The 12,183-nt window shown below is 34.8% G+C and overlaps 2 protein-coding genes across 25 annotated transcripts in view; one reads left to right on the top strand and one right to left on the bottom strand.

The window, feature by feature from the left end:
• Window positions 1-12,183, top strand: part of RUNDC3B (RUN domain containing 3B) — a 180,833-nt gene that overhangs the window by 67,221 nt on the left and 101,429 nt on the right. For all 24 annotated transcript variants that reach the window (XM_074035589.1, XM_005550325.4, XM_074035600.1 and 21 more), the window contains one exon: window positions 4,881-5,014. In XM_074035589.1, coding sequence (XP_073891690.1) covers window positions 4,881-5,014 — 134 coding nt within the window. The remainder of the gene's footprint in view (window positions 1-4,880; window positions 5,015-12,183) is intronic.
• ABCB1 (ATP binding cassette subfamily B member 1) overlaps window positions 1-12,183 on the bottom strand; it is a 219,707-nt gene that overhangs the window by 202,796 nt on the left and 4,728 nt on the right. The gene's annotated exons all lie outside the window — the stretch shown is intronic.

Genomic DNA, 12,183 nt, shown 5'->3' with positions numbered 1-12,183 from the left:
AATAGTCTTTAATATTGTCAAGTAGGTGATATATTTTAACTCTAACAGAACTTTCATTTGTGAAATCAGTTTTTCATTCACTGTTTACATAGCTAAGCACTATTACTAAAGGTGGGGAAATAAGTCACTTAAGAGATTCATTTATGTTTTTATTATATTGTGAAAAGATGATGTGTCAGCTACTGCTTAGTAGAGAACCACTTTAGAAAATTTAATTTCTGTTCTTAGAAGGTCTTATTCTGGCCATAAAATAAGACACAAACAGAACACAGACGTATTTCAAAGTGTAAATTGATAACTCACTTCAAGAGTATAGAAGAGTAATTTTAGAGTAACATTGGACCCTAGAGATGACAGGAAATTTTTGGGTCCTGAAGATGAGGCAATTTAGTTGGAAACATAATCACATAGCTGGTCAGTAACAGATTGTCTTTTAGTCTAGCAAACTTTTCACCATTTGTTTCTGTGCCTAAAGATGAATAGAGTTGGATTGATGGGATGGGAATACATTTTTAAAAGCTTGTTTAACTTTTTCATTGGTAAAATGTTAACTTCCAAGAACACTTATAATTGAAAGCATGTTGTATACGTCTATTCATTGAGAACTTTAAAAAGAGAATTGTTATTGACAGCATATCTCGTCTTTGGAATAACATTTCTTCAAGATACCGAGTAGTCAGTTTCTTGCTATATGATTGTCTTTTGTGATTACTTTTAAAGGAAGTCAAAGTATTTGGGGAGTGGTATTACTTCAATATTTATTTTTAAAGGCATGAGTAGCTTATAACTTTGTTTTTTAACTTTCCTGTTAAATACAGATTATAGACTTTTACTAGCAGTTAATCTGTATTTACATAAAAGTGATGTTCAAATAATATAACAGATAACTCATTGAACACATCTGTTATATTGAACTAAATTAAACCCTTTCTGTAGCTGCAGAAATTATTTAATTATTTAGGTGAAATCCTAGGAAATACAGACAATTTACATGAAAGCTTGTTTGGAGGTTCTAGCAAGATAATTTACCTTCTCTTGAAGAATATCTTTCTGAATGTGAAAAATTCAGTGTCTTGAATTAAGAGCTTCACTTTGGAAGTGATGCACATGGAAAAGGAAGGATACCAGATAGCCAAGTCATCCTCACATCTAATGTGTAGAGCAGATAAACGTGTTATGAAGATCTTGCCGGTTGACTTATGGCCCTGCAAGTCATGATGATATGCAATCCTGTTAATTGCTTAGTTTCTCAGTTTGTAATCTGGGAAGTCTTTTCATTATCTTTTGGGTAAAAGTCCTTGTAGATAGTGTGCCCTACCTATAGCAGGAGTTCCAAGGATTTAGTGCCCACTCCTTCTCTGTTTAACCTAACTCTAGTTTTCTAGTTTCTCTGTCTCTGTTTTCTCTCCTCCAAAACAGGGCTTTTTTTTTTTTAAATACTCTTTGGTTTTCAACAGCTCTACTTTGAAACATCCTACAAATTATTTTCTTCAGGCATCTGAAACTAAAGAGAAGGTTTAAAATAACATTGCAGAAAAGCAAACCATGCCCTATGCCAAAGTCCTGGACCCTTGTACATTTCCTTAAAAAGGAAAGTCTTCTTGTTGATGGGCAACCTATGCTTTATCTTTCTCCATGGTTACCTATCCGGATTACCACTATAGGTGGTTGCCATTGGCTAATAAAATGTTGTATTTTCCCTTGCCTATTTCTCTGACTTCTCTTTCCCATATTGTCTTTTTAGAGAGACTTAAACTCGCCACAGAATCTTGGTGATACTCCTCCCTTAATATTCTTTCCAGTGTGTAGTACTTCATTACTTGAAGAAAGTCTGGCAGCTGTAGCTCTCATTTTGAAATTATAGAATGATCCCAAATAATAGAAGGCAAGGAAAATGAGTTGAAGTTAGAAACATTTGAGGAAGTAACTTTGCAATGGTTGATAATGGGAGTAAAGTTGGGTTAGGGAGTAAATTTGGAAGATTTCTCTAGATTCCAAAGCAAGTAATGTGAAGAATTTAACTTTGCATCTCATTCCTACTTCATTTCGTGATGCAAGGAGAGCTTGGTCCCTGTAACTACTTGTGTGATTACAGTAATAACAATAGTAATAATTAACACTTATTTTGAATTTAGTATGCACTAGACTCTTTGCTACTTGCTGCACATACATGATCTCATCTAATCCTTACAACAGTACTATCCAGTAGGTACTATTATTATTTTCAATTTACAGAAGAGGCCCAGACTCGTAGAGTGAACCTAAGTCATTTTTTCAAGATCCTGTAGCTAGAAAGTGATCTAGTTCAGGTCCACCTGACTCAAAGCCCATGTTCTTAACCACCAGTCACCCTGCTTCCCCTCCAAATGGCTAACAAATTGATGACATGAAAAGTGTCCTAGAGACAAACTATATTGAGGTATTATACCAGGAAATTTTTAGTTAAAAGAAGAAAGGGAGCAGAAGAAAGTGATGGAGAGAGATTAAGAGGGAGAAATCTGTAGATTTCTATTTGTAAGTAGCAAAATTTTGTTTTATTTATTATTTATTTATTTATTTTTTTGAGATGGAGTCTCACTCTGTCATCCAGGCTGGGGTGCAGTGGCGCGATCTCAGCTAACTGCAAGCTCCACCTCCCGGGTTCATGCCATTCTCCTGCCTCAGCCTCCCGAGTAGCTGGGACTACAGGCGCCTGCCACCACACCTGGCTAATTTTTTTGTATTTTTAGTAGAGAGGGGGTTTCACCATGTTAGCCAGGATGGTCTTGATCTCCTGACCTCACGGTCCGCCAGCCTCGGCCTCCCAAAGTGCTGGGATTACAGGCGTGAGCCACCACGCCCAGCCGCAAAATTTTATTTTTAAAGAGGCATTGAATTATATGGTTATTTGAATAAAGATTTATAGATGCATTTGTTTTTATTTATATAAAGAAAAATATATTTGTGCAAAATATTTGATGTTTGTAATCATGCAAACACTAGCAGACTGTTACCAAAACTATTGCTATAAAAAGATACTAATTGGATTTTTTTAAATTAATTTTTTGTGTTCATTGCAATTAAGATTATCTGTGTTGTGCTGATTTATCAACTTAATTTTTCAGCAAATATTTATTGAGTGCCTACTGTGAGCCAAGCAAGCACTGTGTCAAGTGTTAGAGATTGATCTAAAATAAGAAAAAATTCTTGTCTTAGTGATCTTACCGCCTAGTATGTGAAATAATCAAGTAAAGAAATAATCTTGAGGAGAAGTAAGCACAGGGTGCTGTGCCAACAGAGGGACTAGCTGTTGGGATCATGCATGGGTTTCTGGAAGAGGAGGCCTTTAAAACGCCCTAAATAATGAATAGAAGTTATCTATCATGACTTTTAGGATTTCTGTTGGTTGATTAATAATAAGTACATCACTAGAAATACTAGAGGGAGATTTTTAAAAATTCAAATGGCTACGTCTTCCCCTAAAGATTTTGATTATTCAGTTTGTGGGGAGGCTAGACATGAGTATTTTTAAAAAGTAGTCCAGTTATACTAATGTTCTGCCATGGTTTGGAACCACTCAGATACTATCTCAGACATTGGTCCTAAAATGGTGCTTTCTGACAAGAACACTTCTTGATGTTGCTACAGAGAAGTAATTACTGAGGAAGGGAGAATTTAAAATACATTATTAATTCATGATGATAAGAGAACTTATTTCAAAATATAAAAGCAAATCTTTCTACATGAAGATTAAACAACTTTCCTAGGGAAGACTAGTCATTCTAGACAACTAAAGAAAGTATTAAGATGTCTCTCATATTCCACTTAAAAATACTGAGTGTAGAAAATGTTTCCTGTGAACCTAATATTCGGAGTCCTGCATAGAATTTTTTTTTGACAGAATCCTGCTCTGTCAAAACCCAGGCTGTAGTGCAGTGGCTCAATCTCAGCTCATTATAACCTCCACCTCTCGGGTTCAAGTGATCCTTCTGCCTCAGCCTCTCTCAAGTAGCTGGGATTACGGGCACGCACCACCACGCCCAGGTCGTTTTTGTATTTTTAGTAGAGATGGGGTTTCACCAGGTTGGCCAGGCTGGCCTCGAACTCCTGGCCTCAGGTGATCCACCCACTTTGGCTTTCCAAAGTGCTGGGATTACAGGCGTGAGTCACCATGCCTAACCTACGTAGAAATATTAATACTAATATAACCTATGCACAATAGAACATTTGGTCATGAACGGATACATAGTTAGCCAAATCTGAAAGGTTACAAGTTTTTCATGAGTTCTTAACTGGAAGAGAGCAAACAAATGACAGTTAAAGGGGAGCTTTATAGATGAGAATGGTTGGGTAGGTGGTTATGCATTATTAGTGAATATAGGATGCTAATTGATTTTATTTATTTATAAAGCAAACCACACATTGTATACCCTTTTTGAAGTATCGTTAATGAAGAGGAGAAAAGAATTATGGTGGTGGATTTTTTTTTCTGTTTTTCTAAGTAGAGAAAGGTTTAGAATTCAACTGGTGACATTTATTAATGCTTAACTAGAAGTGCAGGAAGGTTTCCTGTGTGCTGTTTAAATGACTGTATTAGATACTAGGATGTTAAATGGCAAGATATTTCTAGTATCTAGTCCCTTTCATTTAGTTTGGTTTTATTGTTGACAAACTGTGATCCAGACTCATTAAGTAAATTAAGTAAATTTTCCAAAGTAACACCACTAGTTAAAGATAGAATAGGACTAGATTTGAGGCTTTTTAACACTTAGATTGGTGGTGCCCTTGCCATTATAGCCCACTGTATTACCTTTATTTTTCAGAATTTTATTGTTCTTGCATTTTCAAGTCTAGTTTTATTTTACTTTTTAAAATTTTGTATCATAATTTGTCTCCTGAAGGTCAAGTAACCTGGTTTGGTTATGAAAGTCCTCGTAGTTTCTGGGACTATATCAGAGTGGCTTGCCGGAAAGTTTCACAGAATTGTATCTGCAGCATTGAAAATATGGAAAATGTCAGTTCTTCTAGAGCTAAGGTAAGACATTGGTCAGAGGCTCATTTCTATTTTTTTTTTTAATTGCATGTATTTGGAATAGCAGGAAGGTGTGAAGCTACTTATTATGAATTTCCTTTTCTTAAGAAGCATAATAAAATACTTCCTGTTCTGTGATGTTTCTACATTTCTTGAATTATCTAAACTAGTGGCTCTCAAATAATGTTCAGCAGAACCCTGAAGATGTCCAAGACCCTTTCTTGAATGGGTACATAATGACAAAAGTATTTTATATAATATCAACATGTTATTTGCCTTTTCCCTTTTCACTGTGTTGACATTTGCACTGCCAATACAGACACAATGGTGGATAAAACTGTTGGAACCTTAGCATGAATTAATGCAGTGACATCAAACTGTGCAAGCAGTCTTGAGTTCTTCCCCACCATGCAGTCAGTATTTTCTTTTAAAGATGGTTTCAACTTAAGAATGACCATGATGGAAACATTAATTCTTATTAAATCTCAACTTTGAGGATCTGTCTTTTTAATATCCTGAGTAATAAAATGGGAAGTATGCATAAAGCATTTCTGCAACGTACTGAAATATGATGGTTGCTTCAAGAATGACACTTGTATAATTCTTTGAATTGTGAGCTGAACTAGATATTTTTAAATGTAATATGATTTTACTGAAAAGAAAAACTTATAAACCATAATTTTTTGGACTTAGGCATTTGGCAGATATTTTCTCAAAAAAAAAAAAAAAAAAAAAAGAAGAAGAAGAAAGAAGTGAGCCTATTACTTCAAGGAAACAGCTGACAGTATTTGTTGCCAATGGTGAAATTAAAGCTTTTAAGTAAAAACTAGAATTTTAGAAACTTATATTCACCATCTTAAGCTTCATAGCTTCCCAATTTAGAAAAGCTTTTTTAAAACATTGATGTTGATATCAACAAATTTATTTTTAAATTATTTAATGAACTGTGTCAACATTGGATAGAACTGCATAACTTGTGTTTTCCAAATGATCAATTCATGAAATTACAAAATCATGTATGGGTAAAAAGATCAATTCAAAGTGCAAGGTAGGTCAGTAGATTTAATTTACTAGTATGAAAAAGTCACTAATATGATTACAGAAATTTATCACTTAGTGAATTTTGATCTAGAACAAAAGATAATATCTATACTTATCTGAAAAGACTATTAAAAGATTCCCTTTCCAACCATATATCTGTGTGAAGCTAGATTTTCTTCATATACTTCAACGAAAACAACACATTGTAACAGATGGAATGCAGAAGCAGATATCTAATTCTCTTGTATTATGCCAGACGCTAAAGAGATTAGGAAAAAAATGTAAAACAGAGATACTTTTCTCACTAATATTTTTGCCTGGAAAAAATAGTTACTTTTCATAAAAATATGTTATTTATGTTAACATGTAATGGGTTTATTGTTATGTTTTGTTTTATATTTTATTTTATTTTATTTTATTTTTTACAGACAGGGTCTTGCTCTGTTGCCTATGTTGGAGTGCAGTGGTACTATCACAGCTCACTGCCGGCTAGAACCCCTAGGCTCAAGTGATCCTCCGACCTCAGCTTGCTGAGTAGCTGGGACTACAGGTGCATGCCGCCATGCCTGGCAAATTTTTAAAATTTTTTCTAAAGATAATGTCTTTCTTTGTTGCCCAGGCTGGTCTAAGAACTCCTGGCTTTGAGCAGTCTTTCTGCTGCAGCCTACCGAAGTGCTGGATTACAGGCGTGGGTCACCATGACCGACTTGTTATTTTTGAATTACCTAATATTTAAGTTTCAAGTTTTGACTTGTGATACAGTAAATTTGGTAGATATATCCTACATAAAACTTCTTTGGGGTCCTCAGTAACTTTTAAGATTGTAAAATGTCTGAACTATTAAGTCAAACAGATTGAACATCCCAAAACTGAAAATGTGAAATCTGAAATGATCTCAAAACTAAAACTTTTTGAACACCACCATGATGTTCAAAGCAAATGCTAAATGGAGTATTTAATGCAAATATTCCAAAATCAAAAAAAACTCAGAATCTGAAATACTCTTGTCCCAAGCATTTTTGAAAAAATATACTTAACCTGTATCAGCTTTTTGTATTTATTTTTATTGAATTGTCAGAGTAGCTTTACTATTTTGACATTTATAAATTACAGAATGAAAGATTAAGTAGAAGATAAATATTGAAAATTGATATTTACAGTTTTAAGATGAAGACATCATTATTTCAAAATTATAGAATTATAAATTATATATCTATGTAATAAGCTAAAGTATAATAATTATCTTTCCAAAGTATAGTTTCCAAGTTTTTTGTTCTTGCATCCTTTTTTATTTAGGATTTTTTTTTTTCTCTTGGAAAATGTTTGTTCAGCAAAATTGATGAAGATATGTTCGAATTAAATATTTTGTAAGCACGAACTGGGTATATGTTTTAAAAACCAAAATCTATAATGTTTAAATGTGGTGACATAATTAGAAACACAGGTAAAACATTTTTAGCTCCTTAATATGAAAGTATATTTTTGGATACAGTTAATAGCTATGATTTTTGTCACCTTTTTGAGACTATAACTATAAAGTTCACTTGCTAAAGCCACTGCTCCTTCAACCAAGGGGTTGTAGCAACAAGGAACTTCCTGCTTCAATATCTTTCAACTCTCTTAGGCTGGATCAGTTTTCTTCTCTGTCTCACATGTTTTTAAACCAGTACACTTCTTCATTTGTAAAATAATTATAGTTAGATTTTCTTTTTTTAATTAAATTTTTCCTTCAGATATTTAAATCCTATTTTTATTACATATTAACAGATGTCTTTTTTGTCCCAACTATTGTCCTTTGACGTGTTTCCTCAAACTACTGAATTTTTAATTAATTTATTTACTTTTTAATTTTTGAACTACAGATTTTTAAAATATGCAATGTGAATTCCCCTTTGCATCTTAGTTGAGTTTTATCAGTTTTCCTTTTTTTTTTTTTTTTTTTTTTTTTGAGACAGAGTCTTGCTCTGTCTCCCAGGCTGAAGTGCAATGGCACGATCTCAGCTCACTGCAACCTCTACCTCCCGGGCTCAAGCAATTCTCCTGCCTCAACCTCCCAAGTAGCTGGGACTACAGGCATGTGCCACCACACGTGGCTAATTTTTGTAAGTTTGGTAGAGATGGGGTTTCACCATATTGGCCAGGCTGATCTCAAACTCCAGAGTTCAAGTAATCTGTCCACCTCGGCCTCGCAAAGTGCTGGGATTATAGGCGTGAGCCACAGCACCCAGTCTCAGTTTTCCTTTATGTTTTCTTTATGACTTAAGAATTGTATCTAGGTTTCTTTTTGCTAAGGTTTAGGCTAAGGTTAAACTTAGCTGTAATTTGAATGAATCAAATCTATAAGAAGTATTCTAGATGCTACATAAACGTTCTCAGTTTCAAATCAAAAGTAGGAGAGAGGAACATAACAGTATATTCTAAACCCTTTCAATAGAGGGAAGGATATATTTATAAAACTAGCATATCCCAAAATACAAAAAGTAATTAAGAAGTTAACAAACATTAGAAATGTAGCATTTGGACCTGGGTGGAAGAAAGAAACCCAAACCCTAGCTGACCAACTCTCTTAACAAGGCTCTTGGAACTAATCCCTGCACAGCAAAATGTTATTCAGCAGAGAGTTAATATTTATTCTGTGAAGTATTGGTATTGAGTATCAAAACACCACAGAACAATCGTGTTCCAAATCCAGCATTTATATCTTTATTTTGCTCAGGCCTCAAACAGATTCCATTTAGTGGGGAAAGAGAATTCTTTGAGTTGCCTGGTTATACTGGGAAAAGTCTGTGGAGGAAGAGGAGGAAGACAAGCTCTTTGTCTTTATTAATTGCAATGAAAAGAGCAGTTTATTTAATCTACTCAGTAAGTCACATCTGTCATGTGTCTGGATTGAAGAATTAAACAGATGCCTCAGATGGCAGGTTTATTGAGGCTTAGAGCTGCAGTCTTGAATGACTACTAGCATAGTGTCATTTTACCTTGACACATGTGAAAAGATATTTCAGAACTGAAACACAACTAAATTTGCCTGGTGAACAATATACAGCTCAGTACACTTGTATCACAATTCTATCATGATTATCTGTCCTGGTACCACTTAGATTCGTATCGTAGAAGCTTGTCACCATAGACAATCTCATACTTTTGTCTAGGTTAAGATCGGGGGCCAGGTGTGGTGGCTCACGCCTGTAATCCCAGCACTTTGGGAGGCCAAGGCAGGTGGATCACCTGAGGTCAGCAGTTCAAGACCAGCCTGGCCAACATGGTAAAACCCTATCTCTACTTAAAATATGAAAAATTAGCCAGGAGTGGTAGCGCATGCCTGTAATCCCAGCTACTCTGGAGGCTGAGGCAGGAGAATCGCTTGAACCCAGGAGGCAAAGGTTGCAGTGAGCGGAGATCATGCTATTGCACTGCAACCTGGGCAACAGAGTGAGACTCCATCTAAAACAACAACAACAACAACAACAACAACAACAACAACAACAATGAAATGCTAACCATTCCCTTTCTCTGCTAAGTCTGTGACTAGTTTAGCCTATTTCATAAGACTTAAACATAGCCTAAAAATAGAATAAAACATTTGAGTTGAGGATCATGTTTGTAATCTTTGTATCTCCAATACATTTGCAGCTATTTTGGCAGTCAGTCAGAGTACTAGAAAATCTCCTCACACAATTTAGGGGACTATTTTTAGGCCTTTTTTTGCATTAATCTTCTTAATTTTCCTTACTCCAAAGATATAGTCTTTCAGGGGCCTCAAGTAAAAACCTGGAGTGTTTACAGTTGCCTTTCACCTTGTTTGCCCTTGAACTCTAACCTCTGTCTCTCCAGAACTAGACTGTGAAATCGTCAATCAGCTGTTTTACCTCTTCCCTGCTGCTTTCAGCTTTGTTTATGGGACTTTGCTTTGAGCTACAGATGACTTAAGTTGGCAACGACCCCATAGGAAAACTGCATGCACAACTCCAGGCACATTTGTCTGCAGTTCAGTGGCAGTTCCAAGCTCCAACTTCTGTTTATCTGCCCAGGGAAATAAAAATCCCCACCTCCACGGCTTTCTGTTTAGTCTCTATGCCTAGGATGTGAATAGACAAATAACTTTAGGCTAAAGCCAAGATGGATGTGCGGCTCAGCTCATGTAACATCCATCTCTCCAGGACTGTGGCCACTCAAGTTCTCATGCCTTGGTTGCTCTCTTATATCTTAAATTTGTTACTTCACTTATTTTATTCCACTTTTATAGTTGTTCTCAGCAGTAGGTCCCTCTGATACAAGATACTCTGTTATCACTGGAACCTGATCGTTTTCTTACCTCTGGGATCAACTCTGTTTTAGACTCCAATTACACCCTTCTAAATAAATTCTCTGCTTCTACTCCTCCCTTCAATTTATTATCCCTTCAGCACCAAGTTGATCTTATAAAATGCAAATCAGATTACAGTATTCTATCAATTAAAAAAACTCTCAAGTAGCTCCCCCACTGCACTGAGAATAACATCTGAACTTTTAATCATGGCCATATCTTGTATTCTGCACCTTGCTTACCGTGCTCAATATTTGCACAGCAAATTTGTTGGATGGAAGGATGCATGGATATATGGATGGCTGATGTGACTAGCATGTTCAGAAAGTGGTCTAATTCAACAAGAGAAGGAATGTACAAGATAAGCAACCAGAAACCTAAGAAAGCCAAATCTAGCTAAAAACAAGAACTGCTATTAAATCTACTCTGGAGAAAGGTAGCCTCAGAGTTGCTGTAAAGTTTCATACAGAATATCCAGTATACAGTAAAAAATCATCAGGCACATCAAGAAACAAGATTGAATGACTGTAATCAAGAAAAATAAAAAAGACAATTGAAACAAACCTATGGGTGATAGAGATTATGGACTTCTAAGCAATTATAATAGGTTCAAGAAAATGGAAATATGAATATTATGAGAAAATTGAAATACATAAAATTACTAGATTATTGGAATATGCTAAAATTCGAAGGCCAGGTGTGATGGCTCACACCTGTAATCCCAGCACTTTGGGAGGCCAAGGTGAGCAGACCAGTTGAGCTCAGGATTTCTAGACCAGTCTTGGCAACATGGTGAAACCCAGTCTATATAAAAAATACAAAAATTAGCCAGATGTGGTGGCACACACCTGTAGCCCCAGATACTTGGGAGGCTGAGGTGGGAGGATCACTTCAGTGAGCTGAGATCGCACCACTGCACTCCAGCCTGGGTGACAGAGCAAGACCCTGTCTCAAAAAAAAAAAAAAAAAAGAAAGAAAAGAAAAACAAGACAAAACAAAAAAACAGATAAAACTACAAAATATACAGTCACACACACAGAGGAGTTATACTAAATTGACCATTTTCTGAGCCATAATTTATCTCAGTGAATTTCAGAGTATTGAAATTTTATAAAGTATGTTCTCTAACCACAGTGGAATTAAGCTAGAATCAAAAATAAACAAGGAAATAATAACAAGAAAATGTCTATATGAGTGAAACTGAGGAGAACTTCTAAGTAATCCATAGATGAAAAAATAAATCACCGTTGAAATTGAAAAATATTTGGAAAGTACTGATAATGAAAATATAACATATAAAAAAAAACTTGTGCTTAGAGGAATAGGCTTAAATAGGCTTTTGTGTATTTTATAAAAGAATAGAAACTGGAAATTGGTGATCAAAAGTTTTATCTCAAGAAGCTGTGAAAAAAGATATACATTAAAGTCAAAGTAGAAAGAAATAACAGTAAAAATTCAATAAAATTGAAACAAATATGTAAGAAAATCAACCAAACTAAAAGTGTTTTTAAAAAGATTAATGCAATTTATAAGCTTCTAGCAAGACTATTCAAGAAGATCAAAAGATAATATAAATTACCAATATGAGGAATGAAGAAGAGGCCAAGTGTGTATATCTCACAGACATTAAAAATCCTAAAAAAGGATATTACGAATAACTTCACATCTATTATATAAATTTGAAAATTTAGAAGAAATGGGAAATTTCTTTTAAAAAATTACTCACCAAAACTAACACAAAAAGCATAGAAATATCTGAATATCTAATATTTGCTAAAGCAATGTAATCTATAGTTAAAAATCATCCCATTGCAAACCCATTTTT

The sequence above is a fragment of the Macaca fascicularis genome, chromosome 3 (genome assembly GCF_037993035.2).
Source record: "Macaca fascicularis isolate 582-1 chromosome 3, T2T-MFA8v1.1".
In the NCBI taxonomy this organism is placed as follows: Eukaryota; Metazoa; Chordata; class Mammalia; order Primates; family Cercopithecidae; genus Macaca; species Macaca fascicularis.
This window is presented reverse-complemented; position numbering and strand designations above follow the sequence as displayed.